The sequence below is a fragment of the Cylas formicarius genome, unplaced genomic scaffold (assembly GCF_029955315.1).
Source record: "Cylas formicarius isolate icCylForm1 unplaced genomic scaffold, icCylForm1.1 PGA_scaffold_4__25_contigs__length_36172078, whole genome shotgun sequence".
Taxonomy (NCBI): Eukaryota; Metazoa; Arthropoda; class Insecta; order Coleoptera; family Brentidae; genus Cylas; species Cylas formicarius.
Genome location: NW_026844334.1, coordinates 30,343,862 through 30,362,269, shown reverse-complemented (window position 1 = coordinate 30,362,269; position 18,408 = coordinate 30,343,862). Strand labels below are relative to the sequence as shown.

General features: G+C 35.7%; 1 protein-coding gene across 2 annotated transcripts in view; it reads right to left on the bottom strand.

Annotated features, from left to right (window-relative positions):
- Window positions 1-18,408, bottom strand: part of LOC132700417 (gamma-aminobutyric acid type B receptor subunit 1) — a 476,519-nt gene that overhangs the window by 101,917 nt on the left and 356,194 nt on the right. For both annotated transcript variants that reach the window (XM_060667722.1, XM_060667723.1), the window contains exon 6: window positions 911-997. In XM_060667722.1, the coding sequence (XP_060523705.1) occupies window positions 911-997 (87 nt within the window). The remainder of the gene's footprint in view (window positions 1-910; window positions 998-18,408) is intronic.

Below are 18,408 nucleotides of genomic sequence, written 5' to 3'. Positions count from 1 at the left end.
ATGTATATTTTGTCCCTTCAGAAATAGATGCTAAAACAAATTTATTCTTTCTAGAAGCAATTTAAAGTTATTATAAAATGTACAGAATGTTTCATAAATATCTGGGAAATCAAACTGTTATTGTCGCAATTTATTGGAGGAGGAACGGTAAGACAGTTTTGGTGACGGTGAATTTTTTTATAAAGCTAACCAAAAACTAAATTTTAATCCGTGGCGTTTGCTTTTAACTTCAATTAGGTAGTATTTGGTGAAATTTAATTTAATTTAATTAAATTTTCAAAGGCATGTTTTACAAACGCAGTTCAATTATTAAGCTACAATTGAATTCAGGGAATGTAGCCGAAATAGATAAATATTATCCAGTAAAACTGTGTGGAGTAAGGCAAACGCCATCGTGTTGGTTTAAACCCGTGTTTTTTTTTTATTAATTGTAGGTTACCGGACGTAGATATATATAGCCGGTAGCTATTCAAATGGAATGGTCGCCATGTTCGACTTAAACTGTGGGTCTAGTTTATTGAAAAGAACTAGCGTAAACGGCGGCCAAATAATATTCTCTTATCTTGCGATACAGGCTCACAAAATTAAAATATCGAAGATTGAAGGAACATTACCCGTCCAATTACAAAAGTCACCTTACTTTTTGAGCACACCTCGTATATAATTATTCAAAGCAACCCCCTACTATTACTTACTATTACTATTTACAACACCGTCCCGTCGCTTATTTTAGAGCTTAACCGATACTGAAGCAGTTAAGCCCTGAAGAAGCCAACAGGATGATTGGCAAAACATTAGCAAATTCAATTCAACAACAACCGTTTTTTAGTATTGTAAATAGAATGTTTTATATAAGGTTCTTAAAGCGATTGAGTTTAGCAAATAACAAAATTGAATGAGAATGTCTTACCTTCTGCTGCAATTCTCATCTCCTCAATCGAACACTCCACATTTTCTTTCTCCAGGTTCACTTCGAACCAGTTGTCCTCATACCAACCTGCAAAATATAACTAGCGTTACGATAAAAAATGAAAGAGGATAACATACATTTTTATCAACAATAAAATTGAATATTGTGGCTAGTCTCTACCAACAACGTTTTGCTACCGGATTTCTTTCCATATTTATTTGCTATTATTGGTATAAGTAAAACATGACCCTTAATTAAATTGCGATTGTTTCAACTAGTCAACTAAAACATGACTTTACGATAACGTAACTTCGGAGAAAGGCAAACATTGCGGCACTGCAACCACGGGCTATTATATTGACCGATTCTCTGAAATTTGCTTAAATCTTAAGGTCGATAAATCATGATGGTTCAATTTACCTTTAAATGCAAAAGCTAAAACAAAATAAACAATCAGCTGCTATTATTCATGTTTCACAAATTTTCATCTCAAATTTGACAGTGAAGTGAATGGTAGCACCGAATTGATGAACAGCAGAATTTAAAACTACTTGTTGGTGAGCATGGTATCAATTTATTGAGAAATCCATTTTTACTGTTAACAAGTTAATGGAATTTACAGATACTGAGAAGTAATCACATATAAAGGGTATTTTTTAAATACTGTGTCAGAGGATCACACACGTGACATAATTTTTTGCTTGTATATCATTCATTGTATCCTGAAACAATTTTTTCTATTTAATAGCGCTAGAGCAGGACTTGGCAACAAGCAAATTGATAAATAGACAGACCGAAATATAAAAAATTTGTTGAAATTGTCACTTATTTATGTTATTCTGAGTTTTTTGTGAATGTGAAAAAATTCCTGTCGCACAGAGCACATAGATAGATAGATAGATAGATAGTTCTATTCACAAAGCCCAGTATGTATACAGTGGATGTTTCGTCAGGAAACGAGTACATTATAGAGTAGTATAAAGATACATGGAATTATGTATATAAACACTACGATAACACACATTTAACAGTACAGTATAAAACAGTTACAAACGGATATACAAACAGTACAAACATATTGACAAAATGTAGAGAAAATATCACTAAACTCATCAGGGCACTCCTGTAATATATGTTTCAAATTCTTTCAGGTCGTAGAAAGCATTGGTTGACAAAAGCTTTCGGATGCACTTTTTAAATTGTCTTGTAGATAATGCTTGTAGGAAGCAAATTATAGTAATACGGTCCTGCGCAATTTAGCGACTTTTTGTAGAACATGTGGTTCAGTGTTGGCTTTAGAAGGTGTTCTCAGTTTCGGGTGTTATAACCGTGAACATCCGTTTATTTCTTGTGAGAGCCTTTATTTTTATGAACGATGATGAATAATTTAAATAAATATATGCAAGGCACTGTTAGTATTTTATAATTTATATCTTTGCAGGATAGCCTCGGGGGAAGTCTGAAAATCAACTTAAGTATCCTTTTTTGCTGAATGAACACCCTCTCCGCATCACTCGCTTGTCCCCAGTTTACGATATTATATGAAATAGACGAGTATGCTGAGGCATAATAGAAAGTCAACAAGGATCTTTCAAAGAAAGAATCTCTGATTGATAACATTGCAAAAAACGTTTTGTTCAGTTTATTACAAACACTATCTATGTCGTAGTCCCACTTTAGGAAGGCTTCAATGTAAGATCCGAGAAACTTTGTTGTGTGGTTAATTTCCACGCGTGAACCGGCAAAGCTGAACGTTAGGTTAGTCAGAGGTTTAACATACTGACCAGTGAAATCGATCGTAACAGTTTTTTCCAAATTTATGATCAAATGATTCTGTTTGCAAAAATCAACAAAACGGTGCCACAACAGTAGAGAACCTATTGATCAGCTCCTGAGCTTCATTTCCGGAGACGAAGATGGATGTGTCATCCGCGTACATAAAAACGCGGCAGTTGCTATTGAGGAACTCAAGAAGGTCATTCACATACAGAAGGAAAAGGGTGGACCTAAGATTCCTCCCTGGGGCGTGCCTAAGTTGACGTTGAACGGTTCCGAGTATATTCCATTCACTTTACCCTTATTTCCCTATGTTTCATATATGATATTATCCAACTATTGATATTACCTCGAAACCCCAGGCATTCTAATTTTTTTGCCATGATATTCAGATCTAAGGAATCGAAGGCGCGCGATAGATCAAAAAACACTCCCACTGGACAAGGTCATTAGTTCCCGTTTCCGTTGAGTAACCAACACGGAAACCATGTTGCACATTCCATATAATGTTTTCTTGCTCCAAAAAATGTGTCATTCTGTCGTACATGACCTTTTCGAGAACTTTGGAGAACCAACCTGGGATTGTTATAGGCCTATAATTCTCTATTAGCTGAGAGTCTCCCTTTTTGAATACAGGAATCATTTTTGATTTTTTCAATGCCGCAGGGAACTGCCCGCAGGGAACGGACGTATTGATAATAGTAGTTAAATATGGAGCTAAAACATCTCCACAGGTTTTTATGAGTTGTATAGGTATTTCATCGATTCCAACAGATCGCTTGTTTTTGAGTGATTGAATTAAGGTTAGTACCTCTCTATCGGTGTATGGCATGAAAAACATACTCTTTGCCTTGGTGGTTGGAAGAGTGCCAATTTCATCTTTAGTGGCAAAAAATTGTTCGAATTCATTTGCTATTATGTTATCATTAATTACATTGACATTATTAACATTTATTCGTATACGGCGTTGAGTTTTTTCCTTACCCAGCTTCTCGTTGACAAGTTCCCACATTTTTTTACTTTTGTTGTTAGAGACGTATTAAGTTCGAGAAGAAAGCCTTTTTTTCATCGGCGACCTGTCTGTTTACTAGATTTTTCATAATTCTGCAGTTTTTTTCCACAGCTTCATTGTTAGTGGTTTTGCGTCTCCGGTTTATCTCTTTTAATTCACTCATTTGGTTTTTGAGTTTTCCGGAAAATGGTATAGATCTTTTAAGTTTTGTGTTTTTTTGCTAAATTGTTCTTTTAGGATGTGATACCTCAAAGCACCATAGTACATGATCCCAGAATATGTTGAACAGGTTGTCAATGTTTGTGTATTCCAAAAGAGGTATGGTTTCCTTCACGAAATATTTTGTGAGTAGTGTTTAAAAGTTATTGCCTGGGATAAATGATCTGATGTTCCTAAGTTAAGCTGACAAAAGACGGAGTTTTCGATGTTTGTAACAATATAGTCGATGGTTGACGAACTCGTATGCCAAGCACTATTAGTTTGTATCCTCGTGGGTGAATACACAAGAGAACTCAAGCCAAATGAGTCAAAGAGCTCGAATAATCTCTTTGTTTTATTATCTTTTTTATCGCTGTTAATATTAAAATCTCCGCAGAGCAGTGTCACTTCGAACTTTGCGGAAGGGTACTGCAATACTTCCTCAAATTTGTCAAAAAATAGATCGTAGTCGCCCAAGGGTGGTCTATATATTTGCGCAACATTCAAACGACTGTTCCACCGACAGCCGTTTGATTGCTGCTATATCCGAGCAATCACCCATCATATCATTTCTAATAAATATTATACTACCTCCGTGTGTCTGTGTTACGCGCCTGAATATTGAACATGCTCTATAGCTGTGTAATGATACACCAATATCTGCTCCCGTCAACCAATGTTCCGTGAAACATAGGAAAGTTGGATCGTGTTCTTGCATGAGCACGTCAATTATATTTATTTTATTACTAAGAGATTGTACATTCAAGTGTACTAACGAGAGATCAATTCCCGTCACTTGGTCACGTCCACTGATTCCGTCCGGATAAAATTTACACACCTGGGAAATCTAAATCGCTGTACTTGTGAACCTTTTGGCCATATTTCGTGATTATATGCCTCTGTGACGCATTCTATTGGGCAGTTGTGGGGCACACATTCACATAAATGATTGACGATGTTTTCTGTTCATAGTAAATAAACTTTTATTATTTATGACTTGCTTAGCTGTTTCTAATATTTAGTCCTATCATCAGTTGTTTTTCCATTAAATATAACGCTTAATCACCAACTGGGTCACTAATCAGTTGTTAGAAACTACCATTTAAAAAATGAATAAAACATCGTGTTTGACAGAAATAATTCATTTATAATTAACAAGATTTCCGAAAAAACAAATTGTGTTTTTATTTGACCAAACGTTGCCATCATTTATGTCGTTGTTTGATGTTTGTCAGAGTCTCTTGATTGCGTACGGTTTTAATCAGTTAATCGAAGTGTTAGGAACGGAAAAAAATCTGCTTAAACAATCCAATAATTAATAAAATTGGATAGTATTCAACAATTGATTAGTTTTGGTTAGTGGACTAAGCGGATAGGCATATCAAAAAGTAGAAACGTCTGTTACGGGGAAATTGGTCGCCCTTTCGAAGATATTGTAATTGTTATTTAAAATGTCATTTAGCATCGCGTATTATAAATTAGCGTGTCATTTGGGGTAAGTACTAAGTACTAAGTACGATTTGGCTGATTTGTTTGAACGGCTAAAAAAAACTCATATCGGTACTTTTGTTCTAAAATTATTTTTTTGCGGTTATGTTAGCAAGTTAAGCAATCACCATGAGGTTACTTATACCACCATATAGCTTAGGAAAAGCCATTCTTCATCGCTCCTAGTTTATTAATAAATTAAAAAGACTTTTTGGAGTTCATTCATTTAAGAAAATAATTTCCAGCATGTTACCTTGGCCGATTCCCTTGTTAAATGTCTAGGACGGTCCGTGCCTCGTTGCCCTTACAAAAAAGTTTACTCTTAGGTTTTTAAAACACTGTCATTATACGGGTCTAACATGTAATTGAGAATAAATTCCAGATGTACAGAGTGTCGAGTATGTTATTTTTTCATGGTGAAGTCCAATTGGCCACATTCCCAGGTCATCATTGCGATTATAGTATATTATGCAACAAATGAGGTAAACGGTATTTGACTCACGAGTTTATTTGACACGAGCGGAGCGAGTGTTTAATAAACGGGTGAGTTAAAAAGTTTACCGAACGTGTTCCATACTATACTTTTTCTACGACCGTTAGTTTTTGGGTACATTTTCGCAATACATTCACTGACATGACCGTCAGAATTGACAAACGTCAAAATTCAAAGCGTGTGAAATATCTCCGAAAACATCCGATCGCTCCCAAATCCGTGCGGTAAAATCCCGGAAATGTCCGAAGTGGCTCGAATTCGTGGGAAACCAAACTGACGTGGTAAAGTGACGCTTCCCGCACGATAGATCGGTGGGTACAGACGGGAGTAGAAAAACAGTATTTTTGTAATATATGCATTTTATGTAACAAATTTCTCGTAACAGATGATTGTGGACACGTTCATTCCAGACCATAACTCGTGTGTGTGAGCTGAGTCAGCGTAAATGCGGTTATTTAAATTATTTATCCAAATCATTCTGACCTGGCGGACACTTTGTTTTAGGATTCCCTCTCTCTAATCCCTATATAGTCGGGCTATCCAGAGGGCCCCCGATTGCTACTTACTGATCTCTTAAAGTACCCAGTCATATCTGTAAAGTATTACCGCTGTCTAGTCAAGAAGCCAATGGAGTTAGTGTTCTATAAAGCGAGTATTTTTATTATTCAAAGATCTAGCTGGTCATGGCCACATATTTCTGGTTGGTTCCAAAAAAGGGATCCAAATATTGTATTTCGCTTCGCACAATTAAAGGGCAAATGCTAGAAAGGTATTATTTAGTGCGTATTATAGAGCTATAGCACGCCTATCTGTTTTTTTCAAAAATCTTGGAAAGAGAAAGAGTATTCAAGTGTTTCAAATTTTTTGGAAAGTCGAGACCTTTTTCCGGCATGCAATTTGGTTTTCTAAAAAAATGATCACGGCAGGATGGCATGCTCTCTTTATATACGCATATTTTTGATATTTTAGTGGACAAGCTTTGTGCATATGGTATTAGAAGTAACACATTAAATTGCTTAAGGTCTTTTCCTGGGGATCGTACGCAGATGGTCACATAGCGAGATACCTTAGGATTTGAATACATCTCTGACTCTAGGTCAGTGGATTGCGGTGTACCTCAGGGAAGTTTACTCGGGCCTTTATTGCTTATAGTGTTTATAAATGATGTGTTTCCACCCATTCTGTAGCATCGTCTGAGCAACTTAACATTGCCACCAAGACAACTGTTGAGTAAGTGTAATCAATTGCAGAGCAGTGGAATTTTTACATGTCGAGACGTATTTCCACAACCCTCTTTATTTACACTTCCTAGTATGTACATACTAAATTGTGTCACTATTACAATGTTAATGATTTTCTTTCTTGCGATAAAATTTAATATTCGTATTGGTCTATATATGTGTGATTTATGATAAATAATAATAATAATAATAATAATAATAATAATAATTTTACTCACGTATTGATATACAATCGACGACGGCCTTTAAACCCGAATGAAGATAATAGCTTAAAAAGGGCACGGTTCGGATGAACAAAATAAGATATTTTGTGCCTCCATTTTTAAACCTATCCTAAGAAGAGGGTAACAGCGCTAGGCAGGAAAAATATACATAAAAAAATAACTAAATAAATACCTAGTACGATCTGTGCACTTACACTTTGGAAATAGTATAAAGTAAACATAACTTAAATATTTAATGATAATAATACTTCAAACAGGTGTGTGGAAAAGGTATTGTTTAGCAATTTAAGAGACTGATCCAATGCATTATGTGTTTTAGCCATGTCATATGTAAAGGATTTTTCAAAAATTCCAGAGATGTGACGTGGAGGGGTGACCAGGTCTTTAAATCTTAAATTTAAATTGTGAACGTCTGTGCGAAAGCTAATTTTTTTGAAAAGATAGCGTGGAGACTTCAATGTTATAATTTTTTGATTAAGATTACATTTATGGAGATATCGTCGATTTTTCATATTAATCCATCGGACTTCCTTCAGTTTATGACTAAAAGGCCTGCCACGTTTAATCCCAAAAATGAATCTTTGACAGTATTTCTGGATTTTTTGAATCCGTTCTGAGGCAGCCGCTGTCAGACATGGGCCATAGACGACATCACAGTGGTTAAAAGAAGATAAAACTATCGAATCACACGGGAACCATATAAGCATTTTAAGTAAGAAATGTATTTTTTAATACATTGTGTAACGTGACCATTAAATCTTAGCTTATTGTCGAGTATAAGCCCAAGGTTTTTTGCCTCCGTTTTCAGAGGAATGCACACATTCGATATTTTTATTTCAACCAGATGCGATAATGGATCAACATCGACATATTGCTATAGACACCCTGTTAATGATTTCTAGATCATTATTTATGATTTGACAGCTTTCCAAAATTTTATCTCCCGAAAATGGGTAATAAACTTGTGCATACATTATAGCACGACAGTCTGATTGCTGTCCATTTAGAACCACTTTTTGTGTACGACCTTGTAAGTACTTCCTCATAAATTCGACAGCACCCTCATCAAGCCCTATGTATTTTAGAATAGTTAGCAAAGTATGATGATTCAAGGTATCAAACGCCTTGGAGTAATCCAACATGGCCAAGATGGTACACTTGGCTTTTTTCAATTGTGTGGAATAAATTATCAGTGACATTTAGGAGAGCAGTTGCACAACTGTGCCCCTTCCTGAAGCCAGACTGAGTTTCAGGAAGAATACTATTTTTCTCCAAATGATCAATCAGTTGAGTTTTAATGATATTTTCCAGAATTATTTAAACTACAGACAAAATATAACTTGTGGGACTTTTAGTTTTAGAAAGAGGCACAATATGTGTGATCTTCCCCGCGGAAGAAAAAACGGAATTATTGATGCAAAAATTAACGATGTGGCAGATGAACAAAAGATTATAAAGTTCACATGAAAACCATCTGCTCCGACTGCTCTGGACTTAATGTTGCATAAAAATTTCGACACATCAGTCTCTGTGATAGGACAAAATTTCAGCTTCGAACCAGTCAAGGCAATTGGGTTATGATAATAGTCCGATATGATAGCCGTACTAGAAGTGGGTGACACCGGGATTGAATAAGGAAGTACTTATTGATTTCGTTAACGTTACGAAGTCGAGGTGGAATATTTGATTTTTCCTCTGTGCTAATAATATTAAGATTTTTTAAATAAATAAAAAATACGATAATGTTGTCTGTTATCCACGGTTTATATGGTTTATGGAAAATATTATCATTGAAAAAGGTTACCTTATCGTCAATATTATCAATATCATATATGTTTCGCCACGGAAGCGACTATAATTGGTCATACAAGAGAGTGAGGTTAACATTCTTTAGATCCCTAAATGTACGGGGTGGAGCTTGCAAATGCTGTGATTCTAAAGTTAACTCAGCAAAAACGAGTTCGTGATCTGATATATCAATCGACACTGTACCCGTTCCCACGAAGCAGTCCTCAGAAAGAATTATATGATAAATTGGAGGGAGTGTTGTACTAGAAATACGCGTAGGCACGTCAATAACTTGAACCAAAGCGAAACTTTCCAAAATACCGTTGTATGCTGAAACTACGGGGTTGTTTGGATTGAAAAGATCTAAATTAAAATCTCCAACGCAGATCAATTTATCTGTTTGTGGTAAGACATCGATTAATATATTCTCAAATTCGCTAAGAAATGTGATTGAATTAAATTTAGGTTTATGAACACACCCGATAGAGATAATTTCCTTATTGACTTTAATTTTAAGCCATACACATTCTAAAGTATTATAATATGCTAGTGTTTCGCAAGAAATGTTTGTTTTTATGTAAATTGCCACACCTCCACGCCTATCCACCAACCTATCAGCTCTATATATTTTGTAATTTTCTATATGCACTAAATCACTACATATATATCTTTATACATACAATACACTTTAATATTTATTCAAGTCTTAACTGACCTTAACACACTTCTAACAGGATTCGATCCTAGAGTTGGCTACATAGCTCGTGCCAACAATCCTAATTTGCTAGAAGCATAATTTCATATTTGAAATCAAAAATGTAGTTCCAAACCCCTTAGTCGTCAAGAAACTTGTCTCTCCCTAAAAGACCCCAAACTTTTCATCCCCGATATTCCAAATACAATGAAGCCAATCATACTTAATTGCAGAATGCAATTAAGTATGACGGGCAAGTTTGAATCATTTAAACTCCAATTCCAATTTCAATTCGAATAATTCTGACGTCTAAAGACCGCCTCGTCTCAACCAATCATCATCAATCATCCGATCAATCCAGACGAAACTTTCAATCAAACCAAAATCAATATCGTCCTTCAGTTATCCAAAGGAATTCGCAATTTCCTCCCCAAAGGGCAAATTTTTGTGAACCACGACAACTAATATTATGACTATGACGAAATGAGTTATACTGATAACTATTTAGGGAAAGAATACCATGACAATAATAGTTATAATAACTATTATGGCGAATCTTATCTCAAATCAGAGTTTCAACAAGCAAATTTTGAAGATTTTATGCCACTAGAAAGTCAAAGTTTTCCTGTGGTCTCGAACGAAAACCATCCACCTATCAAAGCAACGTCAGAGAAACAAGTTGCCCAAACACCAACTGAAATACAAATTTTGAAAATTGTCTGACCAACCCCAAACCCTCCATTTATTAAAATGCCTTGAGTTCCAAAAATCTCTATTATATTAACGACGCTCAACAGAAATATAAATTACTGATTGATACAGGAGCCGAAATCTCGATTTTAAAGAACACATTCAAAATTTCCCTCAACGTTTTGTACTACCGATCAAATAATTTTGATTCAAGAATCAAGGCTTATTCCATTTAATGCCAATGATCCATTGAGAGTTTACTATTGCAATTTAGGAATTGATTTTGACTGTATGTTTGTTTGGTTTGAAATTTCTAGAATACTATGAGCGTGTATTTTCTACCAAATCAAAAATTCTTAAAACTAATATTCAAGACCTCCCTGAATTTAAAGTAAACGATAAAGTTTATATAGGCGAGTCTCCAATTAAAACAAAAGCAGAAAATAAATTTAACGGCCCTATTAATATTAAATAACTCTATACAAATGCCACAGTTTTGCTAAATATATGAACAAATCAAACAACTACAGGAAATTTTAATAGAATGAAACCGTATTTTGAATAATAACAAATGAAGATGTTTTTCAGCACAAAGCCTTAGATTTATGTGAATCGCTAATGGAAAGACATACGTTTGCGTTTTTAAAAATATTGCAAGGTTCCATTATTAAACCTTCAAACCTAATAGATTCACGACAACAAAATTATTATTTCTTACAAAGGAATCATTTACTTATTCTTACACAGTATACCGATTTAATCGAGTTAGAAGTCTATCAATCTAAAATAAAAATTGTGATGGTTCTAAAAATTCCTCTAATAGATCCTTCAAGCTATACTTTGAGTAGTGCTGTCGTGCCAGAAAAAAAGTCCATTGTGCGAGATGAAGATTCATTATTTTCTCCAAAATTTGAAGATCTGCTCCGATATCCTTCCATACCAACCAAAGTTATCAAGAACTTATACCATTCACATTTTCTACTCTGAAAGTTACCATGTCCAACCTACCACAATTAAGAGCGAAAATCAAAAAATCAAATTGCAAATAATCCAAGTGAATAGCATCATCCACTCCAGATGCAACGCATTCCTCGGAAGTACTCGGAGAATTCAATCGGAAACAACATTGAATAAATTTATGAAACAGGATAGTATCAGAGCTAATCAACCCCAATTTTAATTCCACTTGAATGCTGTGAACATCTTCCAGAAAATTTAGCAAAATTGAAGCCACTGCATGCCCATGAATTGACAAACAGAAGACCCGAAGATGGCACAACACAGCCTTAATATTTTGAACAATTGGATCAATTAAACAACTTTTTACTAGTAAACATACCGATTGGTTTACTATATTGACAATTGTATGGATAACAGCGTTGTCAATTGCCTATATTGTATTTAAATGTCGAAAGCATAGATCCGTGAAGATTGGTGTAACAACACCAACCTTGATAGAAATTCCTATAAATACGGGATTCTAAAAATCCTCACCATCACCTTCGTTCATAGTAACACGCGTGTTACTATTCAGTTTTGTAATTGAATTGAATTGTCTTTAGACAACCATTGATAAAGGTTCCAAAAATAGCTCTTTGACATTAAACAGCAAACAACTACATCTACTACTAAGTTGTATTTTATTTATTTATTCATGTGGAGAAGGCGTTACAGTTCAAATTAACTAGGTAAATTAATTAAGGTATTGCAAGGAATAATGGTATCACGAAACTTAACTTAAAGTCTAGCCCAACACAAGCATTGACTCTAAATAACAAAAACAAGAGAATAGGAAAAGACTAAAATTAATTATTATAGTTATTAGGGCAATAAAGTTTTTACCTTATTTGCGAAAAAAGTCCATATGGGGTCGAGCATTGTATTTGGAGTACATTGAGGAAATAGGTGAAAATTTAAAATATTTGTCTTGGTGTGGGCAGAAAGAATGTCTAGATTTAATATGGTGAACAAGAAAATTTAGGCTATGTAATGAGTCAGAGCAATCAAACAAGTTATTTAAATCACTAAGGGACCCATAACCAAATCTATTTAATAATATTATGTGGGAAAAGCCTTGTGATGATTATGACAATTGTACCCATGTCACCAAACTGCTGATGCAGACTTCTACTTAAACAGGACGTATGAATTATATAATGGTTTTATCACTTCTGTGTTTTTAATGTCTCTGGTACAACGTACGATAAATCCATAGATTTTTGAGGCTTCTGCCATTAACTTATTAACATTGGGAACAAAGGATAATTTCCATTGGAATATTACTCAAAAGTCAAAAAACTCTTCGAACAGGAGAGAGTCACAGTGGCAAAAGAGGCTACATTACACTTGCTTGTATTAAGTTGCACGCTATTATTTAGAGGGACATTGTTGATTTATCCCAAACCATGCTGGAGAGTAAGACAACAATCTCAACACTGGATTTTTAAAAAAAATTTATGTCGTTAGCATACATCAAAAAATTGACATCAAGGTCTTTACCACGATCATTAATGAAAATGTTGAATAATAATGGCACCAATATTGAGCCTTGAGGAACGCCTGATGCAGCAATGTGTTCATCATGAAGAAAACAAATTAACAAGCGATTTGGGAAATCCAAAGGCATTAGAGTTTTGTGATCTGTCCCTCTGTCAGTGCCATTAAAATTAATACAACAGGATACACCAGATATGTTTCTTTTGTTTTTAATAAACGCCCAAAATTTTTACGACCTTTTTAATGACATATTCAGTTTCCTGTAGTTAGTTTTTATATGAGTCCCTAATTCCAGATTTTATTTTTGACCTAAGGCATTTAAAATTTTGCAATTCTGAAGGACTAGCCGTACTTCTGAACTTTTTGTGACATTCAGCTTTCTTTTTTATATCCAAATGGTGATCATCTTACTGAGCTAACACATCTATTACACGTTCTACCATGGAGTTGTTGCTATTGTTATGCATGATTAAATTCAAAATTTTATTGGTTCTATTTCTGACCAAATTACATTGTGAGAGGTTCATACAGTACATTAACTTGTTAAGCAATTCAAAGCATATGGATTTTCTGTAGCAGTCTCTAGAAAGTCGGAGTCGAAATCACTGAAAATACATAAATTTTTTACATACCAATCTCTAAAGATACAATAAAATCAAAAAGGTTTTCCAAAGTGACTGTATCTACAGGTAACGTAAATTACCAAAATAAAAATTGTTAAATAATCAAAACTTGCCCGCACCAGTACAACATCCACTCGAGGTAGCAGTAAGACTTCGCCACATCTGCATGTATTATTTAGCCAAGTCCCACTTAACGCATTGTTGAATATTTCTGCGGTTTTGGTAGTAAATTGAAATGTACTTGTCAGGTTTCTTAGGTAACACCATCCAGGGGTCCAATCAGAATGCATGGTATTATCGGAGTGAGATACATATATAACATTGTTGCTGCTGACCGAGAATATTTGCTCCTCTATACACAGTGCACCTAGATATCCCATGCCGCATGACGGCACATGGTTGGCATGGTCACCACTATTCAATTTAGTACAGTTAGAATAATTTAAAATCTGATATTGACACTCACTAACAGGATGATTGTGTAAATATAGTGGGCAGCGCTGCTTCGTTGCATTTAAATCATAGGATCACTTGAACGGCATCATATCCCATAAAGAAATGGTCGACTCTCATGATGCGGTCATGAGTATTACGATCGATCTCAACTTCAAGTAAGAATTATTAAGGGAAACGTCTTTGTTTAGCTCTATTAAAATTAGTTCTAAATCCCCTATCTTGGGATGTCGTCCCCATTTTTACAATCAATTAGAACACCACCATTGTTAAGAGGCTTCACTCTGGGCCACTAATGTTTGGATTCTAGAGGATCAATATTTTCGCACACTTCTTGCTTTGTTAGCCTATTCGATTGCAATTAGTCTTTGAGTTTTACAAGTACTGCAGCAAGTGTGCTGTTATTAAGAATTCTCGAATAGCTAACGCGAGGTTCAGCTGTTTTTAGATTTAAGTTACTCGCTTGTCCGCAGCGAGTTTTGTAAGATCACACTTAAGGTTTGTTTTAACAGAGTAAAAATATAATCATCTCGGAAAGACTCACAGATGAGACTTTTTTTATGTTAAATGGGAGCATGGGAGAACGAAAAACAATGTTTAAAGTTCCTTTATTTAATAATAATAATGATGATAATAATATACTGTCTTTACCAACAACAGTACCAACACCATAATTGTTAAAGAAATGCATACATATACATCGCAAATACAAGAAATAGACGCACATCATAGACTCGTACGTCTTTGTTAGATACCGGCGGGCCTAATAAACATTATTAACGCTTTTTTGAAGGACTTTATTGTGTCGAGGGACGTTATAGCATCCATTAAATAATTCAACTGCGCTATAGCTAAAAGATCTCTGGAAAGTGACCGAAGTGAGTCTAGGAACTGAATATCTTAAACAACCATGGGTGTCTCAATTATGAATATCATTTCCTCCGCAAAGTTAATCAACCAAGTACGACGGGGCCTTAGTGGAGTTTAGTAAAAAAACAAAAGTGGCCAACTGAACTTTATATCGGTACTCCAGCTTGAACCAACCCGAATCAGGGAGGCACTGTGAAATTTGTTCATACTTTCTGAGATTATCACTAAAACGAATACAAGCATTCTGAAGTCGTTGGAGCCTTTCCTTATCTCGATTAAGTATAGCTGGCCAGTAGACAATATTGCAATAAGGGACATGTGATAAAACTCACATCTGTGATATCACAGTTTAAGTTTGACTTCTTTACTGAGAAAATGTTTATAAACATACGAGGACAGCGCCAAAATTTCCCGTCCTGAATATGAAAGAAACAAAGTAGAGTATCAATTTTTTATTATTTTTCAATATAACCCCCTTAACTTCAATACACTTATTGCATCTCTTTATTAACAACTCAATCCCTTTAAAAAAATATTCTTTTGGTTTGTCTGCAAAGTGAGCTAAAAGAGCCTCTTTTAACTCAACTTCGTCGTTAAACCGCCGTCCATGTTGAAACCCACACTCTAAAATGGCAGCTTGTGCAACACCGGCAGAATGAACAGGTGCATTATCGTGCAAAAGACAAACGCCTCTGGTCAGTTTTCCTCGACGTTTTACACGTATGCAGTCTCGCAATTTATGTAATAATGTTGCGTAATATTTACCATTGACAGTGATATTAGTTTCTTTAAAATCTATCAAAAGAATTCCTTCACAATCCCAAAAGATTGTGGCTATCACCTTTTTTGTTGACTGGCAGACTCTGAATTTTCTTGGAGGTACTTCACCCTTACGACGCCACTTCATTGATTCTTTTTTCGATAAACGGTCATAATAGAGAACCATAGTTTCATCTCCCGTCACAATAGTTTCTATCACATGCTTCAGTTCCCACCCACAGAGTTCCAAAATAGACCGCGCACCCTCGACACGGCGTTGTTTTTAATAGCCAAAAGGTTTTTAGGAACCTTGGACTAACCTTATGCATACCTAAATGATCATGCAGGATTGGACGAACACTTGTATCAGAAAGCTTAGTAATTTCTGAGATTTCCTTGACCTTTATACGTCGATCACTTAATACCACCTCTTCCACAATCGCAACAATATCTTCCGTTATGACCTCCACTGGTCGACCAGTTCTTGAATCATCTTCAAGGGACTCCTGCCCCATTCGTAAACGTTTTGCCCATTCTTTCACTACCGAAGACGAAGGAGAACTTTGGCCATACACACCATCTAGCCATTCTTTAATAATTTTAGGCGCTAACCCTTCTTTTGCCAAAAACTTTATGACTGCTCTATACTCAATTTGCGTTATTTGCGACATTTTTTCGGCCACTTCTTGTTTAAAATGCTATTAATAAAAAACTATTTAACGCAAGACTTAATTTTTTTTTCGCAGCCTACTAAGATATATATTTAAAAGAAGACAAAGTTTTATCGTGATACTTTAGGCGCATCTATGTCAGGCCGGGAAATTTTGGCGCTAACCTCGTACAATGTCCTCATCTTATGGAAGGATTTTTGCAACACCGAGCCAACATGCTTAGAAAACCGCAAGTCATCGTCAAACCATAATCCTAAATTTTTACACCCGTCTGAAGAAGGAGAGAGTATCTCATCATTTAGCGTAATCTTAAGAGAGGCGTTTTTTACAATATCTTCCTTTTTATTTCCAAATAAAATCTGCGTTTTGTTAGTATTCAATAAGAGGTTGTGCGCCGCAGCTAGCTCCGCAATTATTTTTAGATCTATATTTATTATAGTAGCGGCATTTAAAGCTTCACTAGTAACAAACAATAAATATACCTCAGTATCATCGGCGTATTGATGAGATTTAAAAATTTTTAAGAAAAATGGGTAAGTTAGCTATATAAACTGAGAACAGAATAGGTCCCAGAATACTCTCCAAAACAATGGCATCTGAATGAGTATTTCCTATAACTACCCTTTGGTATCTCTGGGCAAGAAAATTTTTAAAAAATGGAAGAGCCCTTTTATCACCAAGAATTCCAGTTTAGGTAGGAGAAATAAATGATCCAAGGTGTTGAACGCTTTGCTGTAGTGCAAGAGTATGAGACAAGAGTTTAATTTAGAATCCGCTGCTTTCAATGCAACATGAAGCAAGGCAGAAGTAGTAGTAGTGTCTGGGAGGATTTTGTTATCGCATACGAACTGACGAAGTTGTTTAGCTGCAATTTTTTCAATAGTCGTTGAGATGCCTCTTGGACACCCTTTCTTTGGAACGTTTATAACTTCAGCTTGCTTCCAAGAGCTCGGAGAACCCCCGGTTAGCAAACACTTGTTAACAAAGAAAGTGATATGATAGACTAAATACGGAGTACACTGCTAAGTATTTCCGGACTTTTGAGCCGTGGTCCACTCGACGTTTCGTCTACAACTGCGGCAGACATTTTCAAGAGCGGCGATGCGGTAACGGTCGAAATGATCTTCCATACTGCTCTCCGATGACTCATTTGCCCCGGTATTTATGCTCGCTGGAGTGGGCGTGGCCTCGCTATTAGGCATAGGTCGTATTCGTCCGGGTAGACATGATGTTTTGTTTATGACCTGAATCCACGTTCTGCTGACGTTAAGGCCTTCTTCTTTTCTGATGAAATTATTCTGATGTTTCTGAATTTCATTGGCTTCTCTAAAAAGTCGTGGATAAAAATGTGTTGTCCTGTCCAGTACCTGAGTGTCTTCAAACATGATGCGATGATTGTCTTTGGTAAGAGTATGCTCCGCCACTGCTGACTTGTCCGTATGTTCCAGTCGGTAATTTCTTTTATGTTCTGTAAGCCGTGTTCCGATGCTCCTCTTTGTGGTGCCTATATATACAGAACCACAGGAATATGGAATTCGGTATATACCGGGTGTTAATAAGGCATTCCTTGTATCTTTGGCCGGCCTCAAGCTTTGTCGGATTGTGGTGGTTGGCGTAAGGAAGACTCGAACATTGTGTCATTCTAAATGTTTTCCGATTCTGTCCACGACGTTCTGAATATATGGAAGTGATACTCCGCCTTTAGATTCCTCTGTTGTATCTGTTTTCTTAGGTCTTGTTTTCATGCCCTTTTGTACTATTTCTTCACGCAGGTACCTGGGTTCGCTAATGCGAATTTCCCTTGTCGTTAAGGTTTTTATTACCCCCATTTCCTGTCTAGGATGGTGATTAGATAATTTAATGAGGTATGGTTCTGTGTGGGTAGGTTTTCTATAAACTTTATTACCTAAATTACCCTCAAGGCAGGGCGTCTTTCTACCTGTACGTCTAGAAATGCTGACCTTTTGTCCTTTTCAGTCTCCATGGCGAATTTATTTTTCTCGTTAACGAAATTAAGGTCCG